Source organism: Crocodylus siamensis, chromosome 4 (genome assembly GCF_052110815.1).
Source record: "Crocodylus siamensis isolate JL-2025a chromosome 4, ASM5211081v1, whole genome shotgun sequence".
Taxonomy (NCBI): Eukaryota; Metazoa; Chordata; order Crocodylia; family Crocodylidae; genus Crocodylus; species Crocodylus siamensis.
The window spans coordinates 14083342-14110043 of record NC_143398.1 but is presented as its reverse complement, the minus strand read 5'-3'; the positions used below and the strand labels follow the sequence as shown (position 1 = coordinate 14110043).

At 47.2% G+C, this 26702-nt stretch overlaps 1 protein-coding gene across 2 annotated transcripts; it reads left to right on the top strand.

Annotated features, from left to right (window-relative positions):
- Nucleotides 1-31: 31 nt before the first annotated feature.
- Nucleotides 32-25924, top strand: CDNF (cerebral dopamine neurotrophic factor). 2 transcript variants are annotated; one of them, XM_090041842.1, is made up of 5 exons: nucleotides 32-159; nucleotides 1399-1488; nucleotides 12017-12144; nucleotides 15517-15658; nucleotides 23614-25924. In XM_090041842.1, the coding sequence occupies exons 2-5, from the start codon at nucleotides 1470-1472 to the stop codon at nucleotides 23790-23792; spliced, it is 468 nt and encodes a 155-aa protein (XP_089897968.1). In that variant the 5' UTR covers nucleotides 32-159; nucleotides 1399-1469; the 3' UTR covers nucleotides 23793-25924. The 2 variants fall into 2 exon arrangements, with proteins under 2 accessions (XP_089897968.1, XP_089897967.1); XM_090041841.1 differs by lacking the exon at nucleotides 1399-1488 and having other exon boundaries at nucleotides 40-159.
- Nucleotides 25925-26702: the final 778 nt, after the last annotated feature.

Here is a 26702-nt window from a genome sequence, read left to right as displayed (position 1 = left end):
CCAATGGGAAGCCCGCGCGGCGCCACGTGACGCCGCGCCGGCGCGGGGCGGGGCTTGCCGCCGAGGCCATGCCGCCGCCGCCGCCGCTGGCCGTGGCGCTGGCGCTGGCGCTGTGCGCGCTGGGCCGCGCGGGGGACGCGGGCGAGGCGCCGTGCCCAGGTGAGGGCACGCGCGTGCGCATGCGCCCGCGTTTAGAGCGCGGTGGCTCGCACGTTGTGGCGCAGCGCGCCGTGGTCGCCCCCTTGCACGTGTGGCCGCGCTGCCTTGATTGCGTAATTTGGCGGTGACCGGCGCTGTGGCTGTCCTGCATGTGTGGCCCGTGCCTGTGTTTATGGCACAGCTCGCCCGTGAACGGCGCGCCGCTTACCTGGCTCGTGGGGCCGGTCTGGGTTACGGCGCCATTTGCCAGCGAGTCGTGTCGTCTGGGGAACCTGGGGCAGGCAGAAGCGGCTCTAGCCGTATTGGGTGCGCTGTGGGTTTTTTGGCAGCCGGGCTGGTTTTGGGGGGAAAGGGCACGTTGTATGTGAGAAAATCCGGCACAAGGTCCCTCTCCGCCGAGCCCTGCGGTGTCATCTTGCCAGCTGATGGGAAGTGCCGTCTTTACTCGAATCTAAGACTAGGTTTCCCACCCCCAATCATGGTGGGGGGGCACCCTTCATCTGGGGCAGGGGGCTGCACTTGATCTTCAAGGTCCCTTCCAGCCCTAACGTCTGTGCAATATTAGATTTGTGTGCGCAGGTCGGGGGAGGCAGCTGCTGTGGTGCTGAGCAGCCGGCATGGAAGTGTTGTCCCCTGCCAGGCTGATCAGCAGCTCCAGCAGTGCTGCGCGGCCTAGCGAGGGCTCAGCTGGTAGTGCTGTGCTCCGGGAGGGGCTGCCCCAGCAGCGTCTGCCAGCAAGGAGGAGGGAAGAGGCAAAGGCTTTGGAGAGCAAGGGGGGGAAGAAGCAGAGACTGTAGGGAGCCGGGGTCAGGGCAGAGGCTGCGGGGAGCTGGGGGTAGTCATGCTGAAGGGGAGTGGGGGCTGGAAAGCTGCTTGGTGAATGAGTGGGTGGGGGCAGGGGGTGTCACCTGCCCTGCCCCCCCCCGCCCACTATTTTTGTTGCTGTAGTTGGCAGGGATATATTTAAGACAACCTTCCAATTCTATACCTTGAACATTATAACAAATTTATACATGCTCCATCTATAGAATCTAATTATAGGGAGGAGGGGGGTTCTCTTAAATTCAGGGTTGTCTTAGATTCGAGTAAATACGGTCAATGACCTGGAAGTATCGGGCCCCGTGTAGGAGTCTCTAATCAGATTCATATTGGTCTCTCGTAGACTGTGCCTTCTCTGCTTCATTCATGCTTGTTGAAAGGCTGCATAAAGGAATGTGACAAACGTTATTTATGTTGCAGTAACACCCCAAATGTGCTAGCAAACGTACAAGACGGCGTGGCTTCTGCTGCTAAGAATTCGCAGTGTAGAAATGAAGCGACCACTGAAGGGTAAGGGGGGAGGATAAAGCATAAAACAAAAGTTCTGTTCTTGTCCTGCCCTCACCAAATGCCCCTTAACCCCTTCTGTGTTTCTTGGTTAATATTTTGCAGGAAGAGCCTTTTGCAGGAAGAGCCTTTCAAGGGTCTGAGTGGGTAAAGTGGGCACAGTGGGTATCAAGAGCTGTCATATACAAAAGGTTGTACGCATTGGTACTGGGGAGCAAAGAGGGACACTACTTGAGGGGTCAGTGTTTCTCAGCTGGGTGCTGCACCCTCCTGGGGTGTCATGAGACTGTCTCAGAGATACTACGACAGCCAGGTGGAACTGGCCCGTGCACTGCAGCACATGGTCACATTAACCCAAAGTAGGCAGCAGTGCCCATTCTTGCTGCAGCTGTTCTTGATCAGAGCTCCTCCTGCCTCCCCCCCATGCTCCTCCCAGAGGCATGTAGAACAGTTCTCTTCTGTTTCTGTGAGGAGAAAGTCTGCCTGCTTTAGACTTCTCTGGCTGTGCACTGAGGTTCATAGATATTAAGGTTGGAAGAGACCTCAGCAGATCATTGAGTCTGACCCCATGCCCTGGGCAGGAAAGAGCGCTGGGGTCAGATGACCCCAGCCAGGTGCTTGTCCAGTCTCCTCTTAAAGACCCCCCAAGGTAGGGGAGAGCACCACCTGCCATGGAAATCTATTGGAGATTCTGGCAACCCTTACCATAAAGAAGTTCTTCCAGATGTCTAACATAAATCTGCTTTCTGTCAGGTTGGGGCCGTTGTTTCTAGTTATTCCAAGAGGTGCCCTGGTAATCAGAGCAGCTCCTAATCCTTGCTGCCCCCCACCTGCTCGATGAATTTGTAGATGGCCACAAGATCACCTCTCCGCCTTCTCTTGCAGAGGCTGAAGAGATTCACGTCCCTCAATCTCTCCTCGTAGGGCCTTACCTGCAGGCCCCTAACCATACGCATGGCCCTCCTTTTTACCCTCTCAGAGTTATCCACGTCCCTCTTGAATTACGGCGTCCAAAACTGGACATAGTATTCCAGCTGTGGCCTCACCTGTGCCACATAGAGAGGAAGTTTCACCTCCCTTGCCCTGTTTGTGATGCACCTGCTAATGCATGATAAAGTGTGGTTAGCTGTACTGATCACTTCATCATAATGAAGACTTATGTTCATCTTGGAGTCAACTGAACCCAAGATCCCTTTCTTTTACAGTGCTGCTGAGAGGGTCATCCCCCAGCCTGTAAGCGTGCTGGTGATTCCTTCTCCGTAGGTGCAGCACTTTGCATTTGTCCTTACTGAATTGCATCCTATTTTGCTCTGCCCGCTTCTCCAACCTGTCCAGATCCACCTGGATTCGTTGCCTGCTCACTAGTGTATTTACTTCACCTCATAATTTGGTGTCATCCGCAAATTTGGACATAATGGACATAATGCTCTCCACGCCCTCATCTAAGTCACTGATGAAGACGTTGAACAGCACTGGTCCAAACACCGAACCTTGGACAACTCCACTGCCCACATCTTACCAGATCAGTGGCAACCCGTCCACTACCACTCTCTGGGTGCGTCCCATTAGCCAATTTGCCACCCACCTAATTGTGTAATCATTTATGTCGCAGCTGCTTAGTTTATGAGACCAGGATGAGATTCCATATTGAAGGCTTTCTTAAAAACATGTAGATGACGTCTACGTCCCCTGCATCTAAGCATTTTGTGACCTGGTCATAAAAAGAAACAAAGTTAGTCAGGCAGGATCTCCCTGTTATGAACCCGTGCTGATTGCCCTTCAGCATTATTTTTCCTGCTGGACTCCCACAGATGTGATCCTTAATAACTTTTTCAAAGGTTTTTCTGAGGGTAGAGGCAAGGCTAACTGGCCTATAGTTACCAGGATCCTCCTTTCTCCCCTTCTTGAAAATAGGAACCACATTGGCCCTTTTCCAATCCTCTGGGACCTGACCTGAGCGAGATGAGTGCTCGAACAACTTTGCCAGTGGTTCTGCTGTGACACTGTCCAATTCCTTCAGCACCCTTGGATGAAGATCATCCGGGCCTGCTATCTTAAACACATCCAGTCCCTCCAAGTGTCCCTTCACTAAGTCAGCAGTAACGGTGGGCTGGTTTCCCCCCTGTGCTTGTCTATAATCCAATTGGGAGATTTGTCCTGTTCCATGTTCAGGAATACAGAAGCAAAAAACTCATTGAAGAGCTTAGCTTTGCCCCTCCTATTTGTCATCAATTGCCCTAATCTGCCCTCACTGTGTGTGGGGCAGTTTCACCTGGCTGTCACACACTGTTCTAGTTCAGCCTCCACTTATTTCAGTGGTTCTTAAGTACAACAGTGGTTCTCAACCAGGGATGCTTCCAAATCTAAAACCAGAAAGTTTTGAAGGGGTAAGCTGAATCTAGGAGTGCTGAGAACCACTGTCTTACATCATTGGTCATCATTGTAAAAGTAAAGTCATCTGCACTGTTAAACCAAACTTCTTATAGTGACAGGAATGCTTTGACCTGTATGACGCTGTAGGAAAATAGGGTCTAGATTGGGGCTGTCCAGCAGGCGACCCAGGGGCTGCAGGTGATTGGGGCTCTGTGGCTCCTGCCCAGCCACTCTCTCCCAAATGTTCCAGCTGCAACAGCTGAGTCCCTCAGTCTCTCCTCATAGGGCTTGTCCTTTATGTCCCTAACCATACGAGTGGCCCTTTTCTGGACCCTCTCAAGTCTATCAATGTCCTTCTTGAAGTATTGCACCCAAAACTGGACGCAGTACTCCAGCTGCTGATGTATGATAAAGTGCAGCTGGCTTTGCTGATGATTTTGTCACACTGATGACTCGTACATCTGGGAGTCTACTATGACTCCCAGTTCCTCTTCCACTTCTGTGCTTCTGAGAGGGTCACTTCCCAGCCGGTAGGTGTGCTGGATAATTTTATGCCCTAGGTGTCGCGCTCTGCTTTTGTCCTTGTTGTACTGCATCCTATTGTGTACTGCCCACTTTCCTAACCTTTCCAGGTCTGCCTGCAATTGTTCCCTACCCTCTGGATTGTGCACTTCACCCCACAATTTAGTGTCGTCTGCAAACTTGGACAGAGTACACTTCACGCCCACATCCAAGTCACTGATGAAGACATTGAAGAGTACAGGTCCATGGATCGAACCCTGCGGGACCCCACTACCCGCATCCTTCCAGGTCAATACTGACCTGTCTACTACCACTCTCTGGGTGCGACTGCTAAGCCAATTTGCCACCCATGAGACTGCGTAAACATCTTTCACAGCCTCTTAATTTATTTATGAGAATGGGATGAGATACCGTATTGAAAGCCTTGCTAAAGTCCAAGAAAACAACATCCACCTCTACTGCATCTAAGCATTTTGTGACCCTGTCATAAAACGAAACCAGAATAGTCAGGCATGATCTACCTACTACAAATCCATACTGGTTTCCCTGCTGCATTATTTTTCCTGCTAGACTCCCACAAATATGATCCTTCATAATCTTTTCAAAGACCTTTCCAAGGATGGAGTTGAGAGTGACTGACCTATAATTACTTGGATCCTCCTTCCTCCCCTTTTAAAAAATAGGGACCACATTGGCCCTTTTCCAGTCCTTTGGAACCTGTCCCAAGCACCACGAGCGCTCAAACAGTGGTGCCAGTGGTTCTGCTATGATACTGGCCAATTCCTTCAGTACCCTCGGATGCAGCTCATTATTTAGTTTTGTGTGGGGGACTCATCCAATTTTGGGCACCATACTTCACGAAAGACGTAGGAAAGGGGCGACATAATGCAGGAGAGAGGAACAAAAGTGATTTAGTGATCTTCAAATGAAGAATAGTTGGAAGCACTAGGATTATTTAGGTTGGAAAGGAGAGGATGGATGGGGAATTTGACATTCAAGAAGAGCTGTTTTAGAGAGTAGGGTGATCAGTTGTTCTTTGTGTCCAGAGGGAACAGGACAAAAAGTAATTGGTTGAAATTGCACCGGGGAGATCTAGGTTAGGTATTAGGAAGAGTTTTGTAACCATGTGGGTGGCTAAGCATTGGAGCATATTTCATAACCTCTAGGTAATCTCTGTCACTGGAAAATTTTTAAGTGGAGACAAACATTTGTCTGGGGTAGTTTAGACAAGGATTATCCTGGCTTGAGCAGGGAGTTGGACTATATGGTCTCTTGGGATCCCATCCAGCCCTATTTTTCTATGATCCTACATTTCCTTTCCTCCCTGTAATTTATGGAACAACTAAGGCTTATACTTGCTACAGGTATACAATAAAATGTGATAATAAAATTCCCTCTCCTACCATCTATATGACTTTGTGAATTCTCTTTAAAAGTTGTTATCATCTGTTGTTTTGTGTGCGTGTTTAGCATAGATGACTTAATCAGTACACAGTGGCTGAATACTGACAGGTTGTCTTCAAAAGATTTCTTTTCTATCGGCTTTCCTCTTTGCAGTGAGGAGGAAGAAATGACAAGCCAGTTATGTCAAGGAACAGAAAATAAATGACATTCCCTCAGGGGACGTTTTGTGTGAGGGAGGAAGAGAGAGACACAAACATTTTTGGATATACTTGATTTAAAAGGACCTTAACTGTTTGGCTCTTAGATTTCGTTTAAAAATTCAAACTGTAAACTGAATAAATATATTCTTATGGCAATCTGAAACATTTTAAAAAGACAACATTTTCATTTAGATTTAGACAGTCTCTTGAAAAACTGAATGTACACTGCAACAGCACCATGCTAGTGCTTGACAGCTAGGAATTGAGGCCCCAGTCTTAAAAATTACTTTTGTGCAACATACCAGGTTTGTGAGGTTGTGCAGAAGCCCAAGAGTCCTCCCAAACAAAATTTTCCGTATCAAGGTCATACACATTACCGGGCCAGTGTCACAGCCACATGACACTGGAGTTTCCCAACCAGAAAGTGAAGCTGACCAATCTGTTTTTGCTATCCAATTGATTAAAAGGCTACTGATAACCTATATACTCTAAAACAAATGACATTTTAAGTCTGCCTTCTGTGATTGCATCAGTGGAGGGGTAAGCCTTTCTTGCAGCTCCTTCCAGAACAACAAATCACAAAGGACATGGAGGTTAAAATGAGAGAGGCAAAGACCGGGAATATATCAATGTTTTTGTTATGTCAACGGCATTGCGTGCCATTTGTTGCATGGATAAAATGTAAATGTTTGCATCAAATAAGTCACTGAACAAGTCGAGCCCAGTGTTGATTTTGTGCAACTCTAACCATGCACGACCAGTCTTTGAAGTGAAAGCTTGGTGTGTCATTGATACTGCATGATTACCAAAATGTTCCTTCTTGTAGTCATAAAGGACAAACCTCCAGATCCAGTCCTTTCTAACCTGCTTTCTGATTGGGGTGACTTTAACCATGTTCATATTTTGAGTCCTCTTTTGGGACTGATGAAAGCTGTGGCTGGGGTGGAGGCTTTCAGGAGGACCCCTATATAACACGAGGAAGTTTGAAGATTTCAGGTGCCAACAAACTCCTACCTGTGTTTCCGTTGGCTTGCTGCAGCCAGCGTTCAGAAAGGTAAGAGAAGGATTGACTGAACTCCTCAAACCTGAGCCGGAGTCGAGATGCTTTCATAATAAGTTGTACTTCGAAAACTCCGCCAAGGACTCGATATGATGTTCAGACCTGTGACACAAGAAAGCACATGTGATCATCAACCCCCAGGTATCTGCTACCGAATACTGGGGCAGCGGAGAAAAGAAAGAAGATGGGTTCTACAGTGACAAAATTAAAAATGTGTTTTTGGCGGGGAGGGTTTTTTCTGAAGGGATTATGTGCACTGGTGCTTTTTAAGGTGATGTCATATAGTAAGAGCCACGATAGCTTCGGTGGCATGTACACAAAGCTACCTGTTGACTAATGCTTAAGGAGTAGGCCTTGAATGCAGGTAGGACACAGACAGCTGCAGAAACATCTGTCTGCAGCTCCAGCCATCCAGTGTAACAAGCACAGCATCACCATAATAACTCTCCATCTAGGATACCAATATGGCTCTCATTAGCATGCTATCTGAATGCATTACAATAACTTAAATCTTGCAACCCCACTCTGAGGCAAGAAATAGCTAGAGTCTCATTTTACAGATGGAGGACCAAGGTACAGAGAAATTATTTTAAAAGCAAGGTCATATGAATTCTGGGGCAATGTCTGGAATGGGACCAGGTCTTAGGCTGTAGCATTTTAGCCACTGGAATATATTCTCTCAAAAACTCAGGCTTCTGAACAAGATGAAAGAGATAGAGAAGTCCAGCTAGATCACAGCAATGTGAGCTTTATGGTCACTAAAATGAAGGTTTGTGTAAGTTTTATGACTGAAAACAATTCCTTTGAAATACGTCCAGCTGTTGGCTTATTTGCATCTCTTGGGTTACAGAGGAAAAGGAATAGAAGGATAGATGGTCTGTGACCAAGGGGACTTGTAGGGGATAGAAACATTGTTTACAGGGTGAAAGGAAAAGAGGAGGGGACTTGGGGGGGGAGGGAGAGTGAAGAGGTCTGAAGAAATGTTGAGGAGGTAGGGAGAAGAAAGAGCAGAAATAGTTAATGCAGGAGCCCTCAAAGCTTCCCAAAATTGCAAGCCAATTCCACCACTTAGGAAGAAGTCACCACAACCCAGTGCAACTAGCAAGAAGCCTAGCATATAAAATGGCACACACAATTGTATGTTAAATAGTTCTGGCAGCATCACCTAGCAAATGCCGTGACGTGAAATTCTCGCCATTGCCACACAAAGCTGTACTGTGACCCTGGCTCGTTTGCTGGGCAGTTAATAGAGCTGGTCAGACCGGAATATGCTGCTATTGCCCTGGCAAATTAGTATTGGTGAAAGTGCTATAGCCAGTGGAGGGGAGTCCTGGACACATTGGCCACCTCCAAACAAGCAAGTACGTGCCTGTTGCGACATCTCAAAGCAGTTTGAGATGCGGCAGGCAGCATGCTAGGAGTGAAAAAATGTTTCCAGTGTGGATTCTTAAGTGCCATGAAGCAACTGGAGGCTGGGTCCTCCGAAGGGATGCTCTAGCACCTGGCCAAAGCATTTCTCTGCCTGCTGCATGCCCTTGCTGCTCCAGCATGGCATGCTGGAGCAAATAGAAGTGGGGCAAGGCTGGAAGCAGCAGCAGTCCGGACCCAGGCTGTGCCCCTGGTAAGTAGGGACATGGGGATGGGGGGCTGTGGGTGTGATGCACATGTCTACATGTTGCCCTATGTTACTGCACTGGCTTTAGGGCTTTAGTACTTCCGAAAGGAAGTACTAAACCAGTAACTGCCCATACTGCGCTGTCTGCTCGGCGCACATTTATTTTTAGCAGCTACTTCTCCGTAGCGTTGCACTATAATGGGGGAGTGCACCACTGCGGTGAAGTGTCTGCTGGTCACATGGAGACACCCGTGGAGTCCATATCGCCCTGGTCCGTCACTCTGGCAACGTAGCATCCTGTAGATGGGCCCATTGAGGCAGATGGAGTTGGTACCAGGTGCAGCAAAAAAATATTTTTAAATAAGAAAAATGGAAAATACACCCAGCCTGCAAGAATAGTGTTTGACGAATATTGAAGCCTTCAATGTAGTCAGGCTTCTTTGGGAGGGTGGGGGGGAAGCACTGACTAGCACTCCGGGGATCTGAGCTCCATTCCTTCCTCAGCTACAGCCTTCCTTTTGACTTTAGGAGAGTCACTGGGGCTTCATGTTCCCTGCTGGAATGGAGCTAGTAGGACTTCCCTATGAGTTGCAAGGCTGCATTGTGGGGAAGTTCAGCTGCAATAACAAGGTAGAAATTTAGCTAGAACTTCTACAGAAACCAGCCAGTTCTCACCTGTGCAGCCATCAGCGCTAGTCTTCAGTATAAGCACAGTTCCCAGAGCGTGACTTGCAATGGCTAGATCTGTGGAGAAAAAACCTGGGCAATCCTGTTCCCTTCCCAGAAGCATGAGGGAACTCATACCAGCAATCCTCTCCTCTGGCATCTTGGGGCTCCAGAAATTCAAAGGTCAGACCAACTGGGTAGAAAAGCTATTAGCAAAAAGTGAGCTGTGCCTTCCCACAAATCCAAGTTCTTTGTGCACTAAACGCTCACAATCAGGCTGAGTTGCTAAGACTTGCATGCGGATGCTCCTTGGTGTCACCCATAATGGACTGGTTGGGCCCTGTAGCAAAATCATGGTGCTAAATGGAAAAACCATAAACCCATGACAGCGTTTTTGATGGGAAACCAGAGAATATGTTTGCACTGCTTGGCATGCTGCTCATTTTAGCCATATGCCCTGAAATTTCCCTGGGGATTAAAACATCCTTTTTAATTAATCTGTGCATGTCCTGACTAATTCTAGAAAATTAAGATTGAAGGAGGCTCTAAATGGCAGATGCATTAGCCTGTGTTCCTATTGGATGCTAAAGGGCAGGATGAGTAAATGCACTTACTACCTCTAGGGGTATAGGTATATTCCTCAGCCTGACAAAGGCTATTTATATCTGAAAGCTTGCTAAGAAGAATTTTTCCAACAATTTGAGTTGGTCTAATAAAAGATATCAAATTTACCCAAAGAACCTTGTCTGTCTTACTACCTCCAGGGAGAAACTCACTGCTGTAGGAACTGAACAGCAGATGGCACTTTCCCCTCAAAGTTTGCACAGAACCAGTTCCCCGGGATGGTACTTTACTGGTGCTGCACTGGTACGTGGTGCCTTCCAAGATGTAAAACCTTGGTCACCATTGCTTGTGATCATTAAAATCTCCCGAGATGTTTCTGTAAAAATAGATATCTCAGCCTCTCTCCCCTGGCTACATCTCACCGTGGGCAATTGCATTTTATTGACAGTCCCATTCTGTACGCAGGTTTGCTGACCCAGAGCACTTTAAGTCTATAGTGTCGGTGTATCAGTTAAACTGGTGCTGCGTGTCATCCCAGAGATGGCTGCCTTTTATTGAAGGGTGAAGAGATACAATTCCCAAAGCAAGTAACCACGTGTGTCACCATGAACGGTATCAGGTAAAATAAATATACCTATTACACAGCACTTACTAAAACTAGATCGTGATGCGCTTAAAGGAGGTAAGTGTCATCTTAATTTCACAACTGAGGCAGGGAGAGGTGAAGTGACCAGGTATGAAACTTATTTTGTAGAAAAGGAAAGGCCCTTTAGTGAATCAGTTGCATTAAACACTTTTGACTTGTTAATGACCTGAATGAGATTTATTATTGGTAGAGCTCTAGGGATGCTGGATTTCAAATCATGCCTAGGAGCAATTTTGAAAAATATATTAATCTAATGTTTGCAGGGCAATTCTTTGGAAAGGATTTTTTTTTCATTCCTGAAGGTGGCATAAATGCAGCATACAACTGCTGAGCAGTTTTGCATTGAAATTTGAGGCCTTTCGAAAAGCTGCATTCTTGGTGACACAGCTTATGCATCGGGGGGGGGGGGGCGTTAATGGTTTCTACAGACACACCTAAATAAGCTCATTTGCCATTTTCCAGAAGCTGAGTTGTTGGTGTTTTTTTTTCCTTTCTTGTCGAAGGAGCATCAAGGAACACCTCCCTTAGTTTGAGTAACCAAGTGGAAAAAATCCGATTGTCTGACAACATGGGACAATCAAAAAACCCAGCCTCCAAAAATATAGTTACTGTCCACTACACAACTGCTGTCCTTCAACAATTCATACCAGGGGAACTGAACTGACCAGCGACTCCGGCTGACGTGTTTTGCTTGCATACAGGATTTCACTGAAGAAAACGGCTCTGTCCCCATTTACTTTGCCACATTTCTCCTCTGGTTGTGTTCAGCTGACATGGTGCTGATTGGTCGGTGCAGGTCAGAATAAGTTATATCAGCATTGTGTTGGCTAAGCTGAGATCAGGGTTTATGCCCAGTGGTTAAGAGGCTAACTTGTGATCTGGGATTTCACTTCCCTGTGTTACTGGAGGCTTCCTACGTGACCTTGTGTAGGCCATTCAGTCTCCCTCTACCTCAGTTCCTCATCTGTAAAATTACGAGAATAGGGTGTTTTAATAACTGAAGATTCAAAACTCTTGTATTCTGCTTATGGAACTTATAGAACATGGCTTCTCATTATTTTCACTGACTTGTCAGCCATGTCCAGTTGCATGCCACCTAAATTGATTTTTTTAAAATGGGAATTAAACACCATTAATTTTCCTAGTTAAAACAAGACTTGAGATTAGCTTTATTGACCCAAGATCAAAGTGCTGACATATTCTGCTCTGCTGTTATAATAAAAGAATTAATGGGATCTATCAAGAGGTGACAAACTAAATTCCACTTTCACACACAAAGCTGTTGCTATCATTCCTGGATCCTATAGATGAAAATAAAACATATTCTAAATCCCTCAGGTTTTGTTCTTATTTTAAAATCAGTCCTCTTTGATTTTTTTAAGCGTTAATGAGTCCTTGTCCTCAGCCAACTTGTTAAAATTCCTTTTGCAGCTTTACCAGATCTCGTTATTTGACCTGTAGATTTTATTTTCTTGTTACAGTGTGTAAAGAATTCTTGGAAAAATTTTACAACTCCTTAAAAGAAAAGCATTCAGACTTCACTGTGGCTGCCATAGAGGAGGCTCTGCTCAGCAGCTGCAAGACCGCAAAAGGAAAAGAACAGCGCCTGGTATCATTCTCGTTTTCATATATTGCATGCCCCCAACTATGACAAAATACTGATTAGAAGGTGCTTGGATAAAAAAGATCTCTTTTCTTGCACTGCCTAATTCTCAGGCACTAATTTAGACCTAACTACATCAATGAGAGCATTTTTAAAGCAAAGGTCAAAGGTCTGCATGGGTTTAATGAGCCCTGGTTAAGATACACCACTTTCGGTAGCCAGTAGCACACAAGGGAGTAATGTGTCTGGCATCATATCAAGACATCTCTGTTGTTGCCAGACCAAATAACCAGGTGCCTTTTTGCGGTTGGGTCCACTGGGGGTGGCCTTTGACACAAATCTGGATCAGAGTTCAAAATTATCGCTGAAACCCTGGTGGTGAGGCACCTTAACTGCTTTGCCACAAAACATGCTCAGTGGCATATGTGAAAATGAGTCTGGGGAATCCTAGATTAATTTCCAGTGGGTAAGGGTCTGCATCCCAAAGGAACTGATCCAACACCCACTGAAATCAATAGGAATCTTTCCATTTGGATGAAATCCTACATTAATTAGGCATTAATTAGCACATTATGCATTAATGTGTTTGCAGCTTTTTGACTGTTTCGACATTCCTGGGCATTGTACACCATAGCTGTTCAAAAGGGTTGTTCATGCAGTTTTAAGAATAGTTTTGACAAGTAATTGTATAGGAAAGTGCATTGGGATGATCCTGTCTTGAGCAGGGGGTTGGACTCAAATGCCTCCTGAGGTCTCTTCTGGCCCTACTTTCCTATGATCCTATGTCCAAGTAATAAAAGACTGAATAGGTGTGGGTCAAACTATGCCTTCACCTCTTAGTTCTGCTTCACCCCTTCATATCAAAGCAGGTAGGACTGTGTGAAGCAGGCTGCCAATGGCACCTGTGCTCTACCTGTTCTGTCAGCAAACAGATGACTTGTTTCCTGGGTTTGGGAAAAGCACTGATTGCCAGCTCCCAGGAAGTGAAGACGTCAGGTCCCCTACATTTTTCAATCTTGTGTTCAATGCATTTTTGTAAATGGATGTGGGGCATGGCCACAAGGAGACCAAAGACTGCCCTCCTTTTTGAAATTCAGGGCCTGGGGCTGCAGGACAGACCATGTCTGCTGAAGTGCACAGCAGATCTGATGTGTAGTAATGTATGATGTTAAGCCTAAGCTCTCCATGATTTAGTGCCAAAGTGAAAAGCTTAAAAAGCTGGGTTTTGAGAGTTTACCGTCTCAGACAAGAGACAGGTGGAAACAGAAAGGTGGAGTGGAACATCCTAGGAAATAATGAGAAAGTCTTGATCAGCGTGGTCAGTAGTGAGCCCAGCATTTTCTCTTCCTAAACATGCTCATGTTGAATATTTCCTTATTCCCTTTGTATTTAACATGAAAAGGGGTGGCAAAATTTGGCCCTTAACTTACTAATTCATTTGGTTGTTCTCTCATATAGAAAAAGGTGCAAGGAACAGTCTGACATGCACCATTAATAGGGCCATGATGTGCCATGTGTGTGTAACTGGCAGTTCATTATCATGTATTAACTTACTAGGTTAACGTTAACCTGGTATTGTATACTAGGACTGTGCAAAGCTTCAGATCACGATTCAGATTCAGAGATGAAAAAGATGGAAAAGATTCGGCAATTCAGCCATAGAGTATAATGGGGAATCAATGAAATATTTAACTTTGTTGTCTTTAGGCTGATTCAAATTAAATTTGCTTGGATGGTAGCCTCTGCTGAGAGCATGATCCGTGACAAGTTTCAAGGTGATAGATGCAGAGGTTTCTGGGAAACTTCACCTCAAAGTCCTGAAAGCAAAACTCACGCCACATGTGTATGTTAAGGCACAGGGGGTGAAACTGCAGGTATGCTAGGCCCCTGCTGAGGCCACAAAGCCTGCCAAGTTTCAAGGAGTTAGGTGCAGGGGTTTGGGGGAAACTGTACTTCAAGCTGTGGACAAGCAAAACTCATGACACGGGTGACACTGTGTCTGTTAAGGCGCAACAGTGAAAGGTGCAGGGATGGTGGCCCCTGCTGAGGCCACAAAGCCTGCCAGCTGTCAAGGAAATTGGTCCAGGGGAGTTCTGGGGCTCTGCACCTCTAGCTGCTGATAGGCAAAACTCGGGTCATGGGTGCTTGTGCAACTGTGTCTGTCTTGGGGCACCGGGGTGGGGGGAGAACTATTGCAGGCCTGGCTGCTAAACTACTGTGTTAGCAATCAATCATGATTCACTCTGGACCAGCTCAATACACAGTAGCTAGCTACTAGATAACGAGTTAACGAGCAAGGATTAACACCTACAAAACCACAGACTAAGCCGAGGAAAGAATCAATACAGAGCCAGGAACTGCTTCTGGCCCAAGACAGAGACAGTCAGTTGCACAAGCACCCATGTCACGAGTTTTGCCTGTCAGCAGCTAGAGATGCAAGGCCCCAGAACCCCTACACCTATCTCCTTGACACTGGCAGGCTTCGTGGCCTCAGCAGGGGATAGCAGGCCTGCAGTTTTCACCCTGTTGCACCCTTAACACACGTGGTGTCACCCATGTCATGAGTTTTGCTTGTCTGCAGCTTGAGGTGCAGTTCCCCCCAAACCCCTACACCTAGCTCCTTCAAACTTGGCAGGCTTTGTGACCTCAGCAGGGGCTACCACCCCTGTGGTTTTCACCCCTCTGTGCCTTAACACACACAGTGTCACCTATGTTATGAGTTTTGCTTTCAGGACTTTGAGGTGCAGTTTCCCAGAAACCCCTGCACCTATCACCTTGAAACTTGGCACACATCATGCTCTCAGCATCCAAATCAGCCAAAAGACAACAAAGTTATAGATATTTCATTGATTTCCCATTATACTCTATGGCTGAATCTCTGAATCGGCTCTGAATCTTCCGAAGCGATTCAGCCAAATCGAATCAGAAAAACGATTCAGATCTCCAGCTCAAATCTCTGGCATCCAAATTGGCCGAATCTGAATCAAATAGTTCCCTATTGACACAGGCCTACAGTATACAGTATTTCTTGGCTTCTTTAATAATGGTATATTTTTAAAGTAGAAATAATCCCATTCAGTGTGGCCATTCAGCTAAAAGGTAGAAGCTGCTATTTGCTTATTAAAGGTTTCCAAATTACCTTATGGGCAAGGTATATCTGATTGAAATTCACTTCCTGTTTTGCCAGAGGTGCCTTATTTGCATTATTCTGAATTTTGCTGAGCTTAAATGAAGGATCCATTTAACAGTCACAACAAGACGGTCCTGCTGTCAGTAACCCTGAGTTTTACTGCAAGTGTTGAAAATACATGCACCCTTTAACACTCTCCACTGTTCCTGTTTTTCTTCAGTGCTGACTGTGTGTCCTGCTTGTTTCAGTGCTATTACATTGGAGCAATAAGTGATGCACCTACCAAGATCATCAGTGAAGTCAGCCGCCCAATGAGTGCCCATGTGCCTGTGCCCAAGATCTGTGATAAGCTGAAGAAGATTGATATTCAGATCTGTGAACTCAAATACGGTAGGGCCTCCTTACCTGTGCACGCTCATGAATTCTCACTGGGTCCTGCTCAGAACAATAGTCATTCCAAACTGTGATGTAGAAAGGAAAATAAATAGGCTTGTCCTTTTGTGTTTGTTTCACTTCTATGCATACTAGGCCAGAAATGTTTCTCCAGTGAGTTTCTGGCTTATTTTTTATCTCGGAAGTATCAAGAGTCTCATGTTAGGCTCTGGAGCAGCGAGAGATGCGCGGGTGAAAGCCCGCTGTGCCCCCGCTCCCCCAAAGCCCCCCAGAGGCCCCCCAGCAGCTGCGGAGCCCCCTGCCAACCCTCAGCACAGCTAGAGGTAAGTGGGGCTCGTGGTGGGAAGGGGTTAACCCCTTAGTGCATGGGAGGAGGTGGCTGAATGGAGCCGGGCCAGGTCTCACCCCACCCAGGCCCCTACTTCACCCAGCCCCCCAGGGACCCACGCAAACAGGCTGTGCAAACAGGCGCATTCGTCTGCCAGTGCGTGAGTTAGTGTGAAGTTTGCGTAGGAGGGCACACGGGAGGGCTGAGGCCCGGCCTGTGAGCCCCCCAGGGTACACAGTCCCAGCTGTAGCCAGCCTATGAGAGGCATGACATGGATGGGCATGCGCCGCACCCCAAGGGTCCCCTCGGGGTTTGTGGCCCCTCCCCAGCACCTCACAGACGGCTACCCAGATGGAGCCCATGGTTCCCGGCTCCGCGCAGACGGAGCCCCTGGCTCTGGGCTGCGGGGGCTGCCTGTCCCTTTTTCAGGCTCTGGGGCCTGGGAGTATGGCCATCTCCCCATGTGGGGTCTGCTCCCTTTTGGGGTCTCTGGTTTGCCAGCTGTAGGAGCTCCAGGCCACAATCCAGAGATCGCATGCCATCAGGGACTTTGAGCAGGAGATAGACTTCTACTGCTAGGCTCTTCTCCCCTGGGAGCCAGAGGGTAGACCATGGTCTCCCTCCAGGACAAGGGAGACCTCCCACTGTCCAGTCAGGGGCCTGGACCAAGGTGGTCAAGGGCCCTAAGGCCCGCTGCACCAAGGCCCCTGCCCCACCGGAGCTTAGCAACAGGTACACCTCTTGCAGCCCCAGCAGAGCCTGCTGAGTTGCCAGCTTCTGCAGGCAACACAGGCTCAACTGCAGCTACTGCCCCCACTCCCCCAAGACAAAATGTAAGGTGTTTGTTATGGGAGACTCCATCCTGAGGGGGACCGAGGGGGCAATCTGCTGCCCCGACCCCTTAGCCCGGGAAGTCTGCCGCTTCCCGGGGGCCCGCATTCATGACATTGCAAAGATCCCTAAGCTCCTCCAGCCCACAGACCACTACCCCATGCTCCTTATTCATGTGGGCACCAATGACACGGCTCAGAGCGCTCCCAGCTGGGTCATGCGGTGCTACAGGGATTTGGGAGCGGGGCTAAAGGGTCTAGGGGCACAGGTGGTGTTCTCTTCGATCCTCCCAGTCTCAGGTATGGGCTGAGGAGGGAGAGGAGGATCCATGTAGTTAACCAAAGACTGCGATGCTGGTGTCATTGGGAAGGCTTTGGCTTCCATAACCACAGCCTGCTCTTTGGAGAGAGGCAGTGAGCTGCTGGGAAGAGATGGCCTCCACCTCTCTCCCCTGGGGAGGAGGCTCTTCTCAGCCAGACCGGCTGACCTGCTCCCTAGGGCTTTAAACTAAGCCCACTGAGGGATGGGGGGACTACCGCACTGCTGGCCCGCTAAGCAACTCTTGCAAAGCCAGGAGCCCACCCCTGCCCCAGCCCTGGTGCAATCTGTGGGCAAGGCAAGAGCGCCCAAGGGGACACTTGCCTGTCTGTACACAAATGCCAGGAGCCTGGGGAATAAGCAGGAGGAGCTTGTCCTCCTGCTTAACGCAAATAATTATGATATCATAGGGATATCGGAGACCTGGTGGGACTCCATCCATGACTGGACCATGGGTATACATGGCTATACCCTGTACAGGAGAGATCGAGTGGATAAAAAGAGTGGGGGTGTAGGTCTCTATGTTAAGGAAAGCTATACATCCCTGCAAGCTGATGTTGGCGAGCAGGGTGGACAACTGGAGACCTTCTGGGTTAAAATCCGTGGGGAACACGGCACAGGGGACACAACGGTGGGAGTCTACTACAGACCTCCCACCCAAAGTCAAGAGCTTGACCAGGAGCTCGCCCCGGAACTGGCTGAGGCCGCATGATCCAGGACCTTGGTTGTCATGGGTGACTTCAGTTACCCAGACATCTCGTGGGAGGATCGCTCAGCAAAATCTGAGTGGTTGCAAAGCTTCCTATTGTGCATGGATGACCTCTACATGACTCAAGAAGTCTATGGGCCAACAAGAGGTAAAGTGCTGCTTGACCTGGCACTGGCTACTGGGGATGACCTAATTGGTGACCTAGTGATCGATGGGAAGCTGGGTGACAGCAACCACGAGCTGATCACCTTCACCATCCGCCGTAAAGCTGGCAAGTCAGTCAGCAACATGGAAGTTCTTGACTTCAGAAAAGCCGACTTTGACAAGCTCAGAAGGCTTGTCAGTGAGGCCCTAGGGGATCACAACCCCAGGGGTGGGGAGTTCAAGAAGAGCGGTTGCTCCTCAAGGGAGCGATCCTCAATGCACAAGCCAATTTGATTCCGTCTCGGAGGAAAGGCAGCAGGAGGGCACAGCAGCACCCCTGGCTCTCCAGGGATCTGGCAGACCTCCTGAGGCTAAAAAGAAAGGCCTACAAAGGACGGAGGATGGGATTCACCTCCAAGGAGGATTATTTTGCACTGGTCCGGTCCTGCAGGGAGCAAACCAGGAAAGCCAAGGCTGCAACTGAACTCCAACTAGCTTTGAGCATCAAGGGCAATATTTTCAGATATGTGGGGAGCCGGAGGAAAAGCAAGGGCAACACTGGACCCCTGCTGAACCAGGTGGGGCAACTGACAACTGACGCCCAGGAAAAAGCTGTGGTGGGCCAGCAGGGGGTGCTTCTGCGTTAAGCCACCCACCCCACTGCACCCGACCACCTTCCAGGCTCTGAGTGCCTCCCTAGGGGTGCCTCGCGTCTGGCTGACCCCCTTCCTGGAGCACACTTGCTAGCCTGGGGGTAACATAAGCTGCCACTACGCAGAGAAGGGACTCACTCTCGGCCCTGTGTCCTCGGGGAAACACAGGCCTAATAGTCCTACGGGTACTCGACCCAGTACAGGCTCTTCGGGCACTTCCCCAAGTCGGAGGTCAAAAAGGAAAGTCTCCCTTAGTCTGCAGACCTAAGGGGCCTCTTAGGCATAATTTAGACCCACCCCTCAATAACTCTCCTACACCGGTCACAAAGGAGAACTTTATTGATTACAGGGATAGGGTGAAAATAGGGTACAAGACAGAGCAATATCATAGACATCCCATAGAGCAAAACAGTCTGGCTGATCACGCATCTGAGTTACTGCCAGCTATAGATCTAACCAGATCTCGAGTAGCTTACTCACAAGCATCATCCCAAGGCTGTTGGAGATTCCCTCTGGAGGCAGGCCGTTCCTCGCTCATGAGTTATGGGGGAGAGAGCCAGTTTCAGATTCTCTCTAAATCTGAGTTCCCCGCATGGCTGCTGTCCCCTCCTCCTGGGCAGTCTTAACTTATATAGCCCCTGTGACCTCATTCACCTGGTCCAATGGAGGCCAGCACCTGTTGGCTGTCAGCCAACCAATTTGAAATACATCACTAGTTGCCGGGCAGACTCCAGCCCACCAGGTAGAAGCCCCTCACCCAGGTAGCTGATACCAGTCATGTAGTCAGAGGGAGCAGGTTTCTCCCCTCCCTCAGGAATGTACCCAGCTCAGGTTACCTAAAGAGATAGGGTAAGGGTGTGTCTCCTCTGCTGGGCCCATCCTAATCAAACTGTCACAGCACAGAGATTTTGGGGAGAAACAAATGTGGCTTCCTGCCACAAAAGCCAACCTATTAAATAGGTACTTTGCATCGGTCTTTCATTAGTCCCATGGGACGCCCATGCCTGCTATGGGACAGGGAGGTCTGAGTGAGGGAGATCCCCTGGCCTCCATCAATGCCAACCTCGTGAAGGAACACCTTGAGAGGTTGGATACCTTCAAGTCAGCCGGTCCTGACAATCTGCACCCCAGGGTGCTCAAGGAGCTGGCGAGGATCATAGCCCAGCCCCTGGCACAGATCTTTGAAAACTCCTGGCACTCTGGTGTAGTGCCTGAAGACTGGAGGAAGGCCAATGTGGTGCCGATCTTCAAGAAAGGGAGGAAAGTGGATCCGGGAAACTACAGGCCCATCAGCCTGACTTCTATCCCAGGGAAGATCTTAGAAAAGTTTATTAAAGAGGCCATCCTTGATGGACTGGCTGATGCCAACATCCTAAGGGATAGCCAGCATGGGTTTGTTGCGGGTAGGTCTTGCTTGACCAATCTCATTTCCTTCTACGACCAAGTGACCCATCATCTGGACAAGGGAGAAGAGATTGATGTCGTATATCCTGACTTCAAAAAAGCCTTCGATCTGGTATCCCATGATCACCTCTTGGCGAAACTGGCCAATTGTGGCCTTGGGTCCACCATGATCTGCTGGCTGGAAAATTGGCTCCGTGGTCAGACCCAGAGGGTGGTAATTGACAGAAGTCAATCGTCATGGTGCCCGTGACCAGTGGGGTCCCCCAAGACTCTGTCCTTGGACCCATATTGTTCAACATCTTCATTAATGATGTGGACATTGGAGTCAGGAGCGGACTGGCCAAGTTCGCCGATGACACCAAACTTTGGGGCAGAGCATCCACACCAGAAGACAGGCGGGTGATCCAGGCTGACCTGGACAGGCTGAGCAAATGCGCAGACGAGAACCTGATGGTGTTTAACACCGAAAAATGCAAGGTTCTCCACCTTGGGAGGAAAAACCAACAGCATCCTTATGGCTCGGCAGTGCTACGCTGGCTAGCACTACAGAAGAAAGAGACTTGGGGGGTCATCATTGACCACAAGATGAACATGAGCCTGCAATGCGATGCTGTGGCTAGTAAAGCGACCAAAATGCTGGCGTGCATCCATAGATGCTTCTCGAGCAAATCCCGGGACGTCATTCTCCCCTTGTACTCGGCCTTGGTGAGGCCGCAGCTGGAGTACTGCGTCCAGTTTTGGGTTCCACAATTCAAAAAGGATGTGGAGAAGCTTGAGAGAGTCCAGAGGAGAGCCACGCACATGATCAGAGGTCAGGAAAACAGACCTTATGACTCAAGGCTGAGAGCCATAGGGCTCTTTAGCTTGGAAAAGCGCAGGCTCAGGGGTGATCTGATGGCCACCTATAAGTTTATCAGGGGTGACCACCAGGATCTGGGGGAACGTTTGTTCACCAGAGCACCCCAAGGGATGACGAAGTGCAAGACTGTTTCAGGCTGGACATAAGGAAGAACTTCTTTACTGTCCGAGCCCCCAAGGTCTGGAATAGCCTGCCATCAGAGGTGGTTCAAGCACCCGTATTGAACACCTTCAAGAACAAACTGGATGTTTATCTTGCTGGGATCCTGTGACCCTGGCTGACTTCCTGCCCTTTGGGCAGGGGGGGACACGACTGTACTGGATGATCTTCCAAGGTCCCTTCCAGCCCTAATGTCTGTGAAATCTATGAAATATCTTTTCTTCATTAATTGTGTTGGAGGACTCAAAGGTCCTCTTTGGGAGCCATGGATGGGCACTTTTCTGGCTCTTAAGTAAATGGAGAATTGTGTTGAATCCTTTAGGAAGAGAGGGGTTTGTTGCACATCTTCTCCTTAATTAGGTTTCCTTTATATCATTGATACTTAAAAAACGCTCATCTTTTATAGTGGACACACATGACTTTACAGAGTCAAATGTTTATGTGATTTATAATGTTAAAACAAGCAATAAAAACCCTGTAAATTTGTATATTAAAAAAAGAATCCTTGCAAGCCTTTCTGCACCATAAAGAAGTTAAATCTGAGGACAGCGCCTTTTGTCTTTTCATTTGCCAGTCACCCTCAATTTGCGATACTGCCATATCTTAAATGTCATCTATCTCCCAACCCTAAACTCTGTGGTGCTTTAACATCTCTGAGCAGAAGCAAAGGCCTCGTGTTGTCCAGCTGAGCCAAACTGCTCACATGACACTCACTTTGTTTGCAAGCAGTTTTGGTGCAGGCATGAAAACCGGCTAGCCACAACTGCAGTGCACTCATCCACCCTGGGGGTCAAAAGCTTAAGAAGTGAGTTGTGCTGAAGCCATCATCATGAGGACTCAGCCTGCCCACACAAACCATTTAAAGAAAACTCCCTACTGGTTGCCTAGCCACAGAGAGAGGGTGAGGAGTGACCAATTAAATGGCTAACCAGTGACAATGAACCTTCCTCTGATCTGAATCTGTCTGATTCAGTCAGTAATTGCCACTCTGCCTTTGGGACTCTTAATATTTAATAGTGTCAAGAGCTATCCTGGCCCAGCAACTGCAGCACCAGTGTGTTGCTACAGCTAATCAGAGGACTTAGGACATGATCCAAAGCTCACTGAAATCTTTGTGAACCTCTGTGAACCTTTTCAGGGCCTTAATTGGGCTTATCTTACTCCATCAGTGAGGGCCAAACTCTGTCCTTTCATGCATTAATTTCAGCAGGAGCTGACCCAGCATGGCCAAAAGCCAATTGATTGGCAAAGGATTTATGTTTTGAAAATAAATTCTAAATTATTGTCCATTGTTGTTTTATTTACAGGGTTTTTATCTATAAAAGGGGCTCCTCTTCCTTCTCAGAAGCCTATAAACCACTCAGAAGAGGTTTCTATTAGACAAACATAAAATACTGAGTAACACTGTATATTATTTGCCAAACCCGCTTTCAATGATCCATCAAATTTGTCAGCATATAGCAGCCATTGTAGATGATGCAAAGGAAAGTAAGGAAAAATCCATAATGCATCTGGTCCATCCTGCCAGTATAATAAGGGTCCTTCCTTCCTCACCCCAACAGCAGGTACTCAGATCATGAGATCTGTTTTCCACCTGTTTTGACCTGATTCTGCAAAAGGCTGAGTGCTGCTCATCAGGTGCTGAGCACTAACATTTCTTGTTGGCATCAAATTGCTGAGGGCACTCAAGTGTCTTGAAGGATCAAGTGGTGAATATGCTTTTTTTAGTCATAAAGTTATCCAGCTCCATTTTGAATTCTGACAAAAAAAGTTGTCTTTTTAAAAGAAAGCCAGGAGTTGCATCAGTGTGCATAGCGGAGATCCTTTTACTGAGGCTAGGCATGCATATCCAGGAAGTAAAGCACCAGAATCCTGTGGCTTCTGTGTCTAATCATTTGAGTCTCTGAAACAGGGCGATCTGTTTCATGTCACACGCAGTGAGACTCCAGAGCCATTCGCTCACCCCTCCTCCAGGCCTTGGATGCTTTAAGGAAATAGGTGGTTGAGAAAACAGCTGACAAGCTGGGGGATGGAGGCCAGTTGGTAATCAGTGAGCCCCTTCTGCTCAGGGTAAAATCCAGCTGTGCGCTGGTTCCAAGAAGCGAGAGAGGAGGCTCTGTGGAGTAGGAGTCTGGCTAGTGCATGCCTGGGAACAACTACACAGACCTGCAAAGGAAGGTGGAGTCCCCTAACTGGGGAGTGGATGAGGGCTTGAAGAGAGAATGGAGCCTACTATATTCAGACTCAGTAGACTGAACCCCAGTATTGCTTCAGTGCACTTTGGGTTACAAGTTATTTTGGAAGAATCAAGGAGGTCCTGAATCTTACATGCATGACTGTTGTGCTTATACAATCATGCTGTGTCACGGAGGGACGTGCAGCCTGTCAGGCCCTCCCTCAGCTGTCACCTGCATGTGATGAGATCCCTTTGTAGCCTCTGTATTAACTGGATTATTTTTTCTCTGCTTTGGCAGCACAGAGGAGTTGAGGACCACGTGCAGCTTTATGTGCCCTCTGAACTATATCTCGCATTCTTTTCTTTTGCAGAAAAGAAACTGGACCTGACAGCAGTGGATCTCTCCAAAATGCGAGTGGCAGAGCTCCGGAAGATCCTGGATAGCTGGGGAGAAGTGTGCAAGGCCTGCATAGAGAAAACCGAGTTTGTGAACCTGATTAAGGAGCTAGCCCCGAAATATGCGCCTCCAAACTCCCGAGCAGACCTTTAGCTTGCACTCGTTCCAAACAAGCAGTGGCTGGAGTATGTCAAAGAGTGATTGAGTGACACTGCAGTAGCTGGGCTAAATTAATTTAGTTGTTTGGCAATTGCTCACAAGGGGCAAGAATTTCCACATTATTATTGCTAATAATTGCTTTTACAGCACCGTAGTGCTGGTACTTATAAACACAATGAGACAAGGTTGCTGCAGGAAGGAACTATGATTAATGTGATTAGTATGATTAGTAGTAGTAGCATTTCTTATTGTAATGAGAAGCCTCAGTTCCATATACGCATATAATAAAAAGCTGGTTCCTTCCCCAGGGATGCATTTTTAGTCTGGAGAAGAGAAGACTGAGGGGGGATTTAATAGCAACCTTCAACTACCTGAAGGATGGTTGCTAAGAGGATGGAGCTGGACTGTTCTCTGAGGAGGCAGATGACAGAACAAGGAGCAACAGTCTCAAGTTGCAGCAAGGGAAGTTTCAACCCTAATTTTCTATGATTCTATGTTCAAAGTAGAGGATGAGAGACAATAAGTAGTAGCACAGCTGAGAGGTGGTGACCAGAGCAGCAGCCCCAGGTGCCACCTTTGTGGGAGGGAAGGGGGCACAGAAATAGCTGCTACTGCAGCTGATGGGTGGCCATGCTACTGCCACCCGCAGGAGAGCACGGCAGCTAATGCTGTCCAGTGAATAGCTGCCATCCAGGGCATGAAGCTGTCCTGTTATAACAAGTGAATACAGCAAAAAAATCTAAGAACTCGATTTTATTCTCACTGAAGTCAAGGGCAAAGTCACAAAGAGCAGGGAACAGGAAGAGGAGTTCCCTCTACCCTTTGTATTAATTATTTTTCAGGGACCTAATCAGATTGGAAAAGGATCCTACATAGGCACATAAATCCAATTAAACCCCTAATAGATTAAATAGGATTCAGCCCTAAGTATCTAGCCCCTTTTCTGATTTTTCTTATGCAAGTAAGGGATTCATGCTAAAGCCAGGAAGAGAATCCACATCTCCCAGCTCTCAGCCCAGTCACTTAGGCCCGGTCTAAACACGACATTGCACTGTTTAACGAAAAGTAGTTTTAAAATCAGACCTTAATCTAAGCTTGTGCAGTGCTGCAAATAGACACTTTTAGAGCTTGTAACTATGTTGTTTAAAAAAAAGTAGTTAGCAAAAATCACTAATACTGTGAATCCTGTTTTCCACAAATTAAGCTTTACTGGTTTGAGATCCTTTAGCTGGACTAACTGCGGCCATGTTAGGCAGCTGCATTGTTTCATACTGCAAAAACCAATTCACAAATGGTATGGAGATCAGAGCTTGTATTGATCTATTCAAATCAATAATCGGAGCTATTAAGCTTGCCTTAGATTGACATCGCTTGTAATATATGGGCACAAATTGCATCAACATAGGTTTAAGATAATATAAGAGTTTCCACACAGATATTTGCACCAGTTGCATTTAATTTGTGGCGACCCCTTAACCACAAAGCCATCCTCTCCTTGCAAACTTTGTCTCCTCTGTTACTGACATTGTAATTTCTTCAGGGAATGAGGTGGGGAACTCTACAAATAGCCTTATTTACTGGCCATTGTCTGCATGGACTGAGGCAGGATTGTGTAGAAAAACATGACGTGTGATTAAAAATTATTTGAATTGCATATATGGAAAGGGCAGAATTAAGGTGCAATCTTGACTTTGCAACCGTAATCTTTTAAATAATGTAATGTAGCTTTTGTAGAACACACACACACACACACACACACACACACACACACACACACACACACACACACACACACACACACACACACACACACAGAGAGATGGGGAAGTTGTATTTGATTTAGTACAGCTTCTGCCAATGGTCAGATACTTCACTTGTCTTGAGAACCTGGTTTGTGCTGAAGTACGGCTTGTATGATTTCCCTTGGGGGATTGTTCCGTAGTCCAATAGATTTTAACTGTTAGGAAACATTGCTTGACATCTCGCCTATGTTTTCCTTTGCTTATTGTCTTCTATTTTCAACTGGTGTTGGATAGTCTTCCCAATAGTTTGGCACAAGTGCTCTGTCTAGTGCATTTTAGCAATTGGCCTAAATAAACACTTGTCTCCTCTTGGTACCTACTAAATACATCTATTCTGTATTTGATGTTTACGATAAAAAGTACGTCCAGATGGCCAGGGTCCCATATATACCTTTTGTTGTTCTGTTGAGCTAGGTTTTTCCCAAGGATTTCAGTGGAATCTGAGCCCTTAATTCTCGTTTGAAAATTTCTCAGTTTTTTCATCACTTTACATTTCTGTAAAATGTAAATTTTGTCTGCTTCTAATTTCTTGAAATAAGAGATTTATTTCTTTGCCTGCTTTGATTCTAGCACCAAGATTCAGCACAGAGGCCTCTCCTTCTTAACAATCTTAACCGCTCCAAGCTTTGAGGTCAATAAAGGTAAGGATGGCAGGCCCAATGATTACAAGATAGTGTTACTAAAACAAGAAATCATGCCCCTGCTAGTTTGAGGGCATTTCTTTACGTGTATTCACATTACCCCCAATCCAGGGTACCACTTAGCTTGTGTTTAACTTTAATCATAGGAAAAGTCCTTCTGTTGCCAATGGTACTATTAACAGGCTGAAGGTGCAGTATGTCTTCATTGTGTGTTATGGATTGATGTCTGGTCTAAATTTAAGTTGGTTGCTTTCTTATTACACAAAATTCAGAAACAAGCTATTACGTACACTACAGGGACATTTTTTTTCCCCCCTTGGCTAACTCCCCACGTACACACACAATGTTCATTTGGCACAATAAAAAAAATCATTGGGGGCAGTTACAAAGACAAAAGGGAGATAAAGTCTATTCACAAAGATGGTAGTGCTGCCCTTCTGTTTCCCGGTAGCTCAGTGGTT